The sequence below is a fragment of the Cyphomyrmex costatus genome, unplaced genomic scaffold (assembly GCF_001594065.2).
Source record: "Cyphomyrmex costatus isolate MS0001 unplaced genomic scaffold, Ccosl1.0 scaffold40, whole genome shotgun sequence".
Taxonomy (NCBI): Eukaryota; Metazoa; Arthropoda; class Insecta; order Hymenoptera; family Formicidae; genus Cyphomyrmex; species Cyphomyrmex costatus.
The window spans coordinates 161590-176012 of NW_017278208.1; the positions used below are offsets into that span (position 1 = coordinate 161590).

At 30.2% G+C, this 14423-nt stretch overlaps 1 protein-coding gene across 4 annotated transcripts in view; it reads right to left on the reverse strand.

Moving 5' to 3' along the window:
- nAChRalpha4 (nicotinic acetylcholine receptor alpha4) overlaps positions 1 to 14423 on the reverse strand; it is a 189706-nt gene that overhangs the window by 121228 nt on the left and 54055 nt on the right. For all 4 annotated transcript variants that reach the window (XM_018543853.1, XM_018543851.1, XM_018543854.1 and 1 more), the window contains exon 2: positions 7066 to 7110. In XM_018543853.1, the coding sequence (XP_018399355.1) occupies positions 7066 to 7110 (45 nt within the window). The remainder of the gene's footprint in view (positions 1 to 7065; positions 7111 to 14423) is intronic.

The window sequence follows — 14423 nt, forward strand, 5'->3', positions numbered from 1 at the left end:
TTGTATACTTAAAAGATTGAACGTTAAATAGTAAAAATTGTTTTTGAATTTTATTATTCGAATATAGGCAATAGGTCATTAATCAAATATTTCACGTTACTCAATTATTCACGGAAATGATGACGAAAATATTGCATGCTAAAATTACAACGCAATTCCCATATGTCGATGCTTGTGCGCAATTTATCAATAATTCTATACTTCCATTAAGGTCGATTAATCGTTTACAGCTCGCCTCTCTTGCTCCGCTACTTCGTTAAAAGCGAAGACATATTAGCGTGTCAACGGTTCTGCAATACCCTTTATCCTTTTTTTTTTAAATTGGAATCCCGTACAATTAAGTAAGTTCCCAAGCCAGCTGGCGACGTATTTCACCGCGTAGTTTAATTCGTTTTCGTGTTCGGGCAAGAAGAAGTAATTTCGCTTGCGGATTCGTCAATATATACGAGGTCGATTTTACGGCAAAATTAAACTGGCAACTCAAATGTACGAGAAAAGCTCTCTCAGATATTTCGCTATTTTGTCAGAATAAATCGCGTAGGTACTGCCATGCCTACCCATAAGAAACTTTGCGATTCATATCAGGAAATGTTACGTGACAAGTCTCTCGATATTTCGACATCTCACGGCACGGCTAATATTCTATAACTTTTCACTATTGGAAATATTCCATCTACACTATATCTTCTAAAATATAAGAATTATAAAATATAATAAGACTGTTTAAGTAAAAATTATCATTTTTATAACAAATGATAATTTACAAACATTTGTTCATATTTCATATATTTTCTGGAAAATTTTCAACATAATAAAATTTTTTATACGCAGACTTTACAATGTTCTTTCATATTTATCATATACAAAACTTTCTCTTCGTGCATATGATAGACGATGAAGCAGACGTGAAAGAGTATACGAGCGGTAAGTAGGATAGGGGAAGAAAATAAACTTTTTATTGCGAACTTCCACAAACGAACTACCGTAATAAAAATTGAGAAAGTTTCACATACCGCGCAATAAAGTCTAAATATTCTATCTAAGAATTACAATTGAAATTACAGCTTAAAGATCAACAAATATAAAGTCCCAGACACAATGCAAAGAAATTGCGATAGCGATAGAAATAACTTTTGATAGATGGAAATCGTGTTATTCTCCTACTATCGCTATTTCTTCGCATTGACTGAGACTTAAATCGTGCGATTTATGTCTAGATTTATATATCTAGAAATATAGAAATATTTCTACTTTCAATCGTTCATTAGTTAATTATCATTAATATTTGTTCATCTTCTCACTAAACGGAAATAAACTTTCAAATATTTAGCGACACTTTTAATTGTAAAAACTTTTCTTTTATCATTTGTTATATATCTTTTATAGAAATTATATCGTCAATTTTTATAGAGAGTAAAACTTTGGAAGATAATAAAATTAAATTTTGCGGCAATAAAGAAATTTACGACAAATGTTATACTGACGTTTTAATAAAAAAAAGAAAGTTATTGTGCTGCTCTCTTGGAAAACACCGGAAGACCTGATTTATTGTCACTGCATGTAGCATGTTCTATTGAATTAAGAGTGAATTAATTACACGATCATACATCTGCATCAATATATCATAAGGTCAGGGATGACTCTATAAACTAGAAAGTAGTATAGTTTCTGGGCTGAAGTTTCTTTGTCGTTAGAAAAACGTTTCTCTTCTTTTCTATGATATCATTTATATTATAATGCAGTTATCTTCTCTCTCTCTCTCTCTCTCTCTCTCTCTCTTCTCCCCCCCAAGAAATAATGTCCCAAAAATTATTTTTAAACCTGTATCTAGCTAAATTTATAGATATACTCCAACAAAACCTACCTTTTATTATATTCAGTATATGATAAAGATTCATTGGCTAGTTAAAAAAATAAAAACATAAAACGTTATAATGATTGCAGGTTAATTGTGTGGAAAAAAAAACTGTACGGAAAAAAAACAATTTTTGACATTTCAACAACCAGTTTGGGCATTCTACGTAATTATTTTGGTAGCATAACGAAATTATTTTCAGATCTGTTATCTAGCTAAATTTTTATATACTTCAACACAAAACTGTTCTACCTTTTATTATATTTAATATATGATAAAGATATTCGTTGGTCATCTAAAGAAATGAAAACATGTAGTGACATAACAACAAGATCAGTATGGACGATCCTGAGCGAGGCGGAATGACAAGGGTACACGCCGACACTAACAGCAGGCAAGGGTGTTAGCGGCCGGTCGTTCTGTGAGGGTGGATGGTGGTTTCGACGTTGAAGGATGGCACGTCGCTCTGTGAGACGCGTCGGGAATGCTTTGCCATGTACACGTACAACACGCGTTTAGACAGAAATGTAACTCGTGTTGCAAATGGGCTGCATCCCCAACCAGACGATCCGCGGACCGTATGGTTTGCGTATGAATCGTTTTCGTGTACTGCGACGAATAACGTTCGACGGACCGACGTGTGTGTACCTCCGCGATTTTATTGGATTTAACTATATGTAACATCAAAGCCGTGCTTTGTTCCAAAGCATTCAGCGTAAGCGAATTTTGCTGTAATTGAGAGAAAAACATATATAACGTTGTCAGGACGTTGTTAGTCTTTTTGAAAATAAATAATTCAACTAACTGTTAAAATTTCAAAAATGTTTCAATAAAAAATATAATAAAATATTTAAAAAATTCATATATGTATAATAATTAGGAGAAGCCCGAATAGAGCAAACGCCCTGGGCTAAGCAAATATTTGTTATTTTTACTTATTTATCAGAGATGATGCTATGAGTCTCTAACTGTTTAAAGAATAACCGGCCGGCGACGCTACAAAAGTATGAAATAATATATGATTGCGCTCGTTTGTGATAGAGAAATATAAAAAATTATGTTCTTTCTTGTGCGATTTCTGTAAGCTACGTAGCTTAATTATTATTAGCAGTAATTGTTTCTTAATCAAATGCCAATGATTTTTTTATAATTGTCTGCTTTTATATACATGCATTTGAGATGAACATTTTTAACTTGTTGCTTAAACTTGTTCTAATCTTTTTAAATTTACGCCAAGTAGGTTCTTTGGACAAAAAAATGGAATCAAAGCAGATGACCCTCTTTACTCAATATATGATTGTACTGAAAATTTCGCACTATTTCTGAAAACTTTATCTGAATAGAGTGTTCTCTTAGAAAAAATAAACAAATGCTAATATCTTTATTAAATTAAATAATATTTATACTAAAAACCATTGTGCCGTTATAAAAATCACTTTGTCATTATTTCTAATCTTTTATGACTCTTCCGTTAAAAATATTTTTCATCTTCTTTTGTATTTACACCAAGTTTAAATTTTTATACATTTCAAGCATTTAAATATTTTCTAATTACTATTTTATTGTATACGCACCATTTGTAGCATAAAAATGTCAATAAATAAGCGAAGTGATCAATAATGATTCAATTAATAAAGCTTTATTTTATGAGCTTTTTAATAGAATCTCACTGATCACTTTAGTTATTAGCATATATGTGTATAGCTGACACAATTTGGTGTTTTATTATGCAATTAAATAATAATTAAAAATGATATTATACGTAGAAATTCGATAAATATTTGCTCGATTTTTAGAATTAAGCATATTATTCCATTTATGTTAAAGTATTGTATTTGCATATATAAGTCTCTTAAATATTTTATTTATTCGTATAGAATACTGTATATTAATAAACCATTTTAAACTGTACTGTGTACATATAAATTCATATTTTATATATTTCTTACAGATTTACTATTTTACTTAAAATAAAAATATTTATTACTTAGCGACACGATGCGCAGCAGCAGAATTATAATTCAAACTTCATTTATCTATAAAAATAAATATTGATATTTAAAATATATTGGCATTAAAAATAAGTTTAAGTTTTAAAAGTTAATTATTGTGAATACGCGAAGCAATTTAAAAAAAAAAAAATTCTTTTTAAATAAATTCGTAAGATAAATATTTTGATAAAAGAACTGAAAAATTATTTAACATTTATAAATACTTCGGATAACAAATAATATTTTAGATACTTATCTATTGTTATTCTGCTCTCGTCCAATGCCTTCCTCCTCTCGTGCTCTTTTATTGTTGTTCTTTCATAACACTCACACAATATAATACTCTTGCAAAACTGTTAATTACAATCGCGCGCACGACTTTCAACGCGGAAATTATTCAATCGTACGAGCTGGTAACGGTGAAAAATAATTGCGTCGAGTGTCTCTTTTTGTTAATAACTTAGGATTTGTTGCGATGGTACACCGAGAAATAATGCAAAGGCACACGGATCTTTCCATTATCATAAATCTTGATCTACAATTGCATAAATGTAGCTATAAGTGATCATAATTGTAAGAGAATTTTTTCCAAATATGTATTGGTATTTTAATTAAATAATGCAAACATCCTATCTTTTCAGTTGAATTTCACTAATTACTCAATATCAAATATAATATAGAAAATTAAAAGTATTCACTGATTCAGGTGTAGACAGTATATTTTGAAATATACTTTGTTATTTGTTATATGTCTCTCTATATTCGTATTCATTATTATTTAATAAATCAGTACACGCGGCATTTCGTTATTTAAATCACATAGATCGTGTATTATTCCACACGAGCTCTTGATTCGAAAATAAAGATAATTAAGTATAAATCAAAAGAAAATTCGAACCAATTAATATATTGTATATCTCAATTCAAGCATTGTTGACGAAATCATTATTGATCGAAAGTACAAATTTTAATACAATAATAATTAAAAATTTTCGTTTTCCAATCTTCGATTTTTAACTAATTTTTATTTAATAACACTAATCGATACAAACATCAATCTATCTTTCTTGGTATTTAGAGAGTAATCAAAATAGAAAGACATTTGTGTTGACTTACGCAAATGGAAAGCACCCATACATATAACTTTATAAATCGTAGTAAAAGTAGAGAAAACGAGTTTATGGGCTCACCGATAATTATTATCAGTATAAGAGATGATCATGTTTAATGTTCCAAGAGATATGACCCCTAGAGTTTCTAGAGTATCCCTTGATCGCGTCTTGAGAAATAATGTGAGACGTAGCGAAACGCATCACTACCAACTCGTTCGAGAGTAGTATATGCGAACAATGACTTTGGGTGCGGTCATTTAACGTTTGTAACGCTCACGGGTATTACAAAGGATGAAATAATATTCACAAGCTTTAATATTAAATAAAACGCACGTACCCTTTGTGTAATATACATTCGGCTCGCACAAAGCGCCGATAAACCCGATTTCAAAGCGTTATTTTTAAAATTGACGTATCGGATTGACTGACGCAACAAACTTGCTCTAGGCCGGATTTTTGACGTAGAACGCAAATCGCATGTCGCAATACGTATTTCAGATTAAAATGGGCTTTCTACATCACTATTTAAACTTTAAATCTTAAATCATAAGAAATTGACCAGTCACAGTCCAATGTGAGAAGAATATACATAATTGGTCAATTTCTTACGGTTTATATATATATATATATAATGAGTCTTAAAATTTACATAATAATTTATTGTGGAAAGCTCATAATAAATCGGCTGCAATATGAAGAAGGCAGGACGCAGAATGCAGGATGCGAATATCAAAGTTCACCCAACTTTCTGTATCCTGCAGGCCTATTCTGTAACTCTTAACACAAATTTCGTTATCATTATAACGCAGCTCTTTAACTATGATAAAAGAAGCTGTGCAGTGGCATTCTGCGACTCACGTAGATCAAGTAGGCCATATAATTTTGAGCGCCGCGTTACATTCTTAGCGCGTCCGAGTTTGATACGTGTCACAGTGAAAGATTGTAATGATAATCCGATAATTGTGTAATATTAAATGTTAGTATAATATATTAGATAAAATTATTTATTTTATCAAATAAGTTCATATGTACTGAAGAAAATTATGTATAAATTTAAAGCAATTTATCGTAAATTCCAGTGCAAGCGTTATCATCAAAATTATTGTTATAACACTGAGTATATATTAACAAAATTATAACTAAAAATTCTCATTACTATCGTCCCGCGACAATTTCCATACAGCACGCGATAAACGCAAGATTTAATACATAAACTTTACACAGTACTTTTAGCATTAGCCTTTAATTTAAAAAAAAATTATAATTAAAAAATTATTGCGATATCGACATTTTAAAGATTATTAATTTTGATTAATCTTGAAAATGTGTATTTAAATAATTTCCAGAATATAACACAAAGAAGTGTTAGGTGACATTGCAGATTTTGTATAAAAATGATTACACTTTTGAAAGCGTAATTAACATTTTTCTGTAGAAATTAACATCTAAACATTTTTGAGGTTTATAAATAATGAAGTTTACAGAACTTTGCTTGTTGTTTCGTCGAAAGAACACACCTTAATCGTTATGCTAACTGAAACTTTAATTATACTTCAATTATGTGCGACAATCCGTTGTTTGATTTCTTTTTTCTTATTCTGTCTAATATTCTATAATAAGAAGATACAACGTCAAGCAAATGAAACGGTAGCTATATATAAAGTATAATACAAGTAATTTGCAGTTACTGCGCCTTTCGTGTAACGCGAAGCAACGAAACAGCCGTTGTTTCCCAAACGTGAATGTCTCGGTTACCTCGTTAAATTCCTCTTTCTAAGGTTCTAATGTTTGTAATGGCTCAATTACACTAAATAAATTACGCTTCCAATTCTTTTTTCTTATCTCGCGTATCGCCGCAGTCCGGAAAAAGAATTACTTTTCTTAAAATACTTTTTGCGCGCGATTAAATGTTAATAAATAATACATTATGCAAATATATTATTTAAATTAATATGTATTAAAGTTGTGTAACAATTTTAGAGATTCTAACGTTTCATATCTTAAACAATTACACAAAAATTGTAAGAAAAATGTTTTAATCATGCATAAAACATTTGTGTGTGTGTATGTGTAAATTAAATATTAAAAAAAATCATTTATCACTCACCTGTTCGACCCACAGGTTTGTTGTCATAATCTGATTCTTCAAGTTCTGAAACAAAAATTATTCTTTTAATTTACATAAACTGCATGTATTTCTTATTCTATACAATTTATAATTAATTATTCATTTGGACCTTCAATTTCTATTTCTATAATTTATTGTAACTATGTTTAAGTTAATTTTTTTTTAATATCTACAATTTAATATGTATTAAATTTTGTTTCTTATCTTCATTACACATACATACATTTTTTGATAAATTTACGTAATGTTTAATGCAATTAACAATTTTTAATTTATTTACTTTCAAATCAGAGGGGATTATATTAATTAAGATTATATAAAAAATAAATCATTTGACGAATCTCTGGATTCGTTTAACTTCCAAAAACAATTCCGATGGTTCTATTTGGCAAGCGTTCGGCAACGGGTCTTCTCCAATAGAAACTGTACGACACTTGTCTTCTTTTTGCGCCTGTCAGCCACAGCGCATTGTAATTTCCGGATTCAACGTCGCCTCGCAACTAATTGGACCTAGCTAACAGTTTGGGCGCATAGATGGAATTTGCAACCGTAATCCTAGATATGGACTGTTGGTATGCGATTTTGGATTTTCTGCTATTTCGTGAATCCCCGACGTTCACAATTCGAACTATACCACATATGGAATTTATCCGCGCCCACATCTGTTTGCATGTGCGCGCAAATCTAATGGTGATTGAATGCAAACGATGTGTGTCGGAGACAAATATATCATCAAATATTTCTACGATATTTATACAATTGCTCTTGACTTTGGATATGCAATTATTAATTACCTATTAGTAATATCACAGGCGCTATCGATATCATAATTAGAGTAGTCATAATTATTGTAATTAGTGGCAAAATTATAATATCAACAGCATTAATTTAATAACATATGTTCTCTAAAATCTTTGAACAGAAATCTAATTCTAAAGATTGAAAAGGAGTGATAATTGAGCCACTATTTTTCAATATTGGCTCAATTGTCAACTTCTAAGAATGAGATTTCACTTTTTAAATGATATTAAATTAAGTTAAATTTTACTTAAAAAATTTTAGAGTGTATTTTACTGTGTTATTTGATATTGGAAAAAAATATTATGGTATTTAGATATATAAACTTTTGGACAATGATTTAGTTCCTTACTTAATTCAATTATGTGAATTATTGTCGTTTCCTTGTTACTTTTGCTCTTTTAATTTCGTAATAATAACTTACCGCAAAAAGAAAAATGAATAAAATTATCGGCTTAAATGATGGATTTTTTTTACATATTTTCTTGTATTTTTTTTTATGCTGAATTATTTGTTAACGTTATAATTTTAAGCTAAACTATAATGGGAAAGTATTGAAAATTGCAATCAAAGATCACATTGTGACGAAATTGTGCTACTTTTAATGCCATTTTTAACATATTCCCACCAAAATCAGTTTGAAAGAAACTTTTGCAAATGATTCGGCACATCAAAAAATACAAGAAAACATGCACAAAATGGGTTTAGGCCAAAATCCGATAATTTTCCCCATACTCATTTATCTATGGTCATGAATTACATCATGTATCAAAACAATAAATATATACACGACGTTGGGCGCTTCCGCTGTGACATCAATGAGAAGGTGTCCGACAAGGTAATCATCGCAACATAGTCGCATCGAGGGGCCGGTATTGAATGGATATTCACTCTGGGATGAGTTATCCTCCGCGATAGGAAGGCGGACTGCATTCATATGCAAATGTAATAATACCAATATAGCTTTAGTCTGCGCGTTTCGATGAATCTCGGATGTAAATGTAACGAAGACCGGATATATTATCGTGGTGCTATCAAGAAGCATTGATATTGCTTTGCGCGGAAAATGTCGGTCTTTTTTATTTCTATAATTATAATGACATTTGTCGAAACGTATTAAAAGAATAAATAAGGTAACAAAACAAAATAATATGAAAAGAGCATTTTCTTTATAGTTAGTCGCATTATTTAAGTTTGTATTTCAATTTATTTCATCGTTGTTATTTTAATAATAACCATTTTATTTCTCTAATGTGCTTTACATTAATCTTTCATTTTTTTTTTTAATCAAAATGCTTCATTAAGAAGAACATTTACTTTTATTGTAAAAGAAAACGATGTTACTTTTTTGTACAAAAATTATTGTTTCCTTTTTCTTTCAATGTTAAATAATAAGTATCACATTAATTATTACTTCGCCGAATCAATTGAATTATCGTGAGATTATAGAGCTCGTCGAGCGACAGGCATTGTCGCAATTATAGGAGCAAAGGCTAATTAATTCGTACGTATTCGATATACGCGCACGTGTTCGCTAATTCGCTTGAAATTAATGTCATGTCGATTGTAATCACGGAAAGCGGAAAACTTGCATGTCGGTTTGTACGAATTTCCGCGTCGATGCGAGACTGCATTTTGTCGATCTGAATAATGGATTTTGACACAAGACAATGTGCAACGACAATGACAATAATAATAATAATAACAATAACCTCATGCTTTTTAGCGGTTTGATAGAATAATGCGCATACTAGTATTAATATAATAATACAATAACAATGTAAATCTGATATAATAACATTGTGACAAACTATGAAAATTGTTATTTTGCATTGCCAATCATTAGTAATAAATAATAACATAATTTTACTTATGGTATTACTAACTGACTAATTTTCATTAATAACATGTAATAATAATATAATAACGTAATAGCAGCAATTGTTTATTACTGTTAGCCCATGCGTGGATCAGCCACGACGTGAAAAGTAGCATAGTGTTCTACATCTCCGAACTGTTCTACATCAATACTACGACATTCACGACATATTGCCAATTACAGGCAGGGCAAAAGGTAATTAGCAAATTACTTTATGTGTAATTAAACTCTGATTACAGAGTGGATGTGCCGTACGATCGCAACGAATGTCATTAGAGTAAACGTGTACCAACGCAATATGTTAATTGATTTGACAAACGCGAGTTTCGATACATAGGTGGTTTTTAAATTCATTGGGCTGTCTATGCGGATCGTAAATGAATAATTCCTACCGAATTCCCGTGCTTGGACTCAAGAGTACTCGCGCGTCGCAATCAATCGTTTCCAATTAATTTCCGCGCAACACGACATGTAGTGAAATTAGTTAATTCAAACAAAGATGGTTTATTTTTGATATTTAATATAATATCATTAAAGATGATAATTATATATGCAAGAGATACTCGATTGTAATCTTCGAGAGATGAAAAATGAAGATACAGTAGGTTGTCGTTTATATAAATATTGTTAAATTAATTATTTATTAAGAAACATTAAATAACGTTTGTGTAATGTTTGTATCAACTATATCTTTATGTCGGTGTATTCAAATGTAATTTTCTAAAAGCTTCATATATTCTAAAGATTATTATCTTTATCTTTCTAAAGATTATCTTATATCTTTTTGTAGTCAATATATTGGTTGAAGCTATATATTTATGTTTGCCGTTTATTAGAAAATTTTGTATTGCTATATCACAAATAATAATAAAAAAAAGTCTATTAAAAATATATATTTTAGAAAATCCATTTAAAAGTTTGATTTTCCTCGCAAGTAGAAACATGCTCGCCCTATCTCTAGAGTCATCACTTGCAGCAATATTGCAAACGTGTTGTAGTTATGAGAAGCACGACCGTCAGAAAAGTAGCAAGCGGTGTCAGACAGATTTAATTTGTATCGTTCTTCGAGGATATTACGTCGATTTGGTGCGATTTAAAACTTGGTAGTAGATAAGTCTTGTATTTGCTCAAAGTTTTCAACAGAAGAATGTTAAGAATATAAAAGAAATAAATTCAAAACTGAAACTTTGTAACGTTAGGGTTTAACCAATAAGTAAGTAAATTGTTTTGTAGCATTTCAAACAAGAATGTCGGTTTTTAATATAAATTAAATTGAGAGGACGAAAGAAAGAAGAGTATTTTGTATATAAGGTTTACGCACATAGAAAAAGAACTGTAAATTGTATTTTTATGAATTTATATTTTTTCCAAATGTAAAATATTAATGAGATTGAACATATTTGTGAATATTCTGCGTCAGAGTGTTGAATTTTAGCACAAAATCCGGAATTAATCGGTAACTATGAGTCAAACGAACGACAAATGTTATGAAGTTGACAGAATGACAAAGAACGAATATAGTAAAATGTTCAGGCTCTCGAGAATAATTTCTTCATTTCTGATGTCATAAATCAAGATGACCGATTGGAGTAGGATTAGAGCGGCAAAAATAGATGTATGCTCGGGACGGCGAGAGATGAATAATGCTCTGTTTTCTGACGTTGAATATTTAAAATTGTTGAATATTCACGAAACGTGTGAAACGTTTCTGTGTTGTAATATGAATTTACGTAAAGCATAATTTTTGCTCATAATAGGAACATCTTGAATACATCAATCGCACAAATGATTCAAAGGGCTGCAATTATCAAGTCTGAAATTTGTGCTGTAGTTTAAGCTTGAATTTAATTTTTAATTGAATGTGTAAACGTTAAATAAACCCTTTTCATAAATTTTTTTATTACTTGCAATCGCTGAGAAATGGCAGATGACATTCAACGATATCAAATTGTTATAAAACAGACGGTTGAATAATTCAACCTGCTATTTTATAGCAATTAAAAATATCTGCATTTATTTATACATGTTTCAGAATATACATATAAATAATTTATTAAATTTTTAGAACATATGTTACTTTCAAACATTTCTCGATTCTGCTCATCAAAGACATTTAATGCGTTTTACGTACATACAAAATTCGACGCATATCATGTAGTACCGAGCTGCGACTGACGTGAATTTGACATGCACTATTCAAACGCTCCGCCTGCGCCAGCAATGTGATCCTCTAAATGCATTAAACCGCAATAATTAAGAGGCATGTTGACGATCGGGAAACTGCATTTACGAATATCGATCGATGTTTAATCTAATTTCTTTTTAATAATGTAACAGCTGTTGGAAACGAGTAAAGAGATTTCCATATATCATTCCACGCACTTAATAAAATATTTTACATCGCTATATACGAAGTTATGTTGTGTACTATTTACGGTTTTTTAAATGAATTATGTTTACATATATAAGTATTATAACATTAATTCACTAATTTTTCAAAACGCCTTCAACTTTATTATATTTATTAACGTTTACATTTATTTGGTAATTACACAATAATATTTAAGAAATTTCCTTCGAAAATATTATTTAAATAAAAATATGCTAAAAAGGAATATTTCATTAGGAACTCAATGTTCCTAAAAAAAATTGTTGGGTCAAGAAGGAAAGCCCGTTTATTTAGAAGTTTCTGGTGGAAACGGAGCATAAAATCTGCTCGGTGCTTTTAGGCCTCTCGAGGTTTTTTCACTATTTTTATATTGCTTTCCGTTTCTGTGTGATATTCACATGGAGAGCACAGACTTTTACGCTGTAGATTTAAGCGCGCGCATTTCAAACCATTTCATTAATGATATGCAGAGACGTTTCGCGTATTATTTTCACAGAAAAATATTTTATAATTATTTCACCAATTTGAGTGTGAAATAATTATAATTGTATTATTTACACAATATGCTTTATTAAAAAAATTATATATGAGAATATTGTAACATTAATTTTTCAAAATGCCTTTAACACAATTATTTATTAATTTTTATATATGACATAAGAATTTTATGGAGTACGTTTAAAATATATTTAGCAGATTTAAAACTGAAAATTACTTTTAGAAAATTGGAATTTACTTTTTCAAAATTTCTGATTAGTTTAGATCATAATAAAATAATATTTATGTAACACTTGCTTATATAATTTGTCTATTTGTCTGCAATTGTAAATTGTTGCATATGAATGACAGAAACCAAATGTCACAAACGCAAAATTAGGAAGTTAAATTCATGATAGGAAGACTTCCGTGATATTGTGTAGCTGTCATTTGCAATTACTATTAGACAATGTCACTTGCAATTACTATTTTTAGACAGTAATTGATTGCTCTTGTGAGTAGTAGGCAATTAATAAATTTCTTAACCTCCCACAATTTAAAAAACTATGAAATACATATATAATTATTATTTATATTAGTTAATTGTATAATTTGTTGCTTAAATTAGTTAATTATATCAATTGTTACCTAGAGTATTAATAATTTATATAACAAGAGGTAAATTAAGAAAACTGATAAATGCATTTGCATTTATCAATTTTCATGACTCAATTCATGTGTCAAATCACAGTTATATGTATTTACTTTTCAGCATACATCGCAATTACATACCAATCGTAATTAAATATTTAATTCGTATCGGCAACTCTCGGTGTAGCCACATTTTAGCCACTCCTTTATACGCCCAAGAGAAATTTACATATTTATGAGCAAATCCCAGTCTTCGTAGAACGCTTACGGGAAACGCGCTCTTCGTGTTTATACGTGTACATACGAGTACTCTTGACTGAGTGCTCGTCTGGTAAAGTTACAAGCGAGTAAGCTCGCTATTACTTGCAAGAGTTACCCGTCAGTTTCATTGCTTATACTTATGTATGTTTAATTACATTATAAGACTGGACCGAGCGGTGAAGAACAGTCTTTTCCTTTATGTAATCCTTTTTATAGTTGAATTTCATTCCTTGCCTATAAATGTAGCAAGGGATTTGATATTAAACTCTGATAACTTCTTGTTCTTCAATTTACCTCTTAAAAGTTCTTTAATTTAATTTCAATTTATCATTCTAACTGTATGCATTAAATTTTATATGTTTATTAGAACTGTTTTAGTGTGCGTCGTAATTAATCATAATTTCCAGCAAACATGATATTGTAGGTGGCACCCACCTACTGACCGTCATTATCATGATAACCCACTTGACGCTTCTGCATCAATATTAGGGTGCGTCGTAGTGCTGAAGGGTGTATTTCACGTTGATGTTTGCTCGAGTTATCGCGGAGGAATTCCGGTTTCAGAAGTAGGGATAAACAGATAATGTTTGATCAATGAGCGGAAGGGGAAAGTAGGTAGCACGCGAAGAGAGGAGGAAGCAAAAAGATGAGAGTGTCTGCAAAAAGGTTAAAAGAAGAAATATCAGTTTTTTGAGAATGTTACAAGAGAAACTACTCAACTACTCTTATGTATCGATTGTGATACTGGCAATAATTCCGACCACTTAATTGTTATATGTAGAGCAAAATAACTTCGTACAATAAAACAAAATAAAATATTCTAAAATGTTAATGTTGCAACTAATTTGTCTCGCTACATGTTATGTAAAAAAGATTAAAATT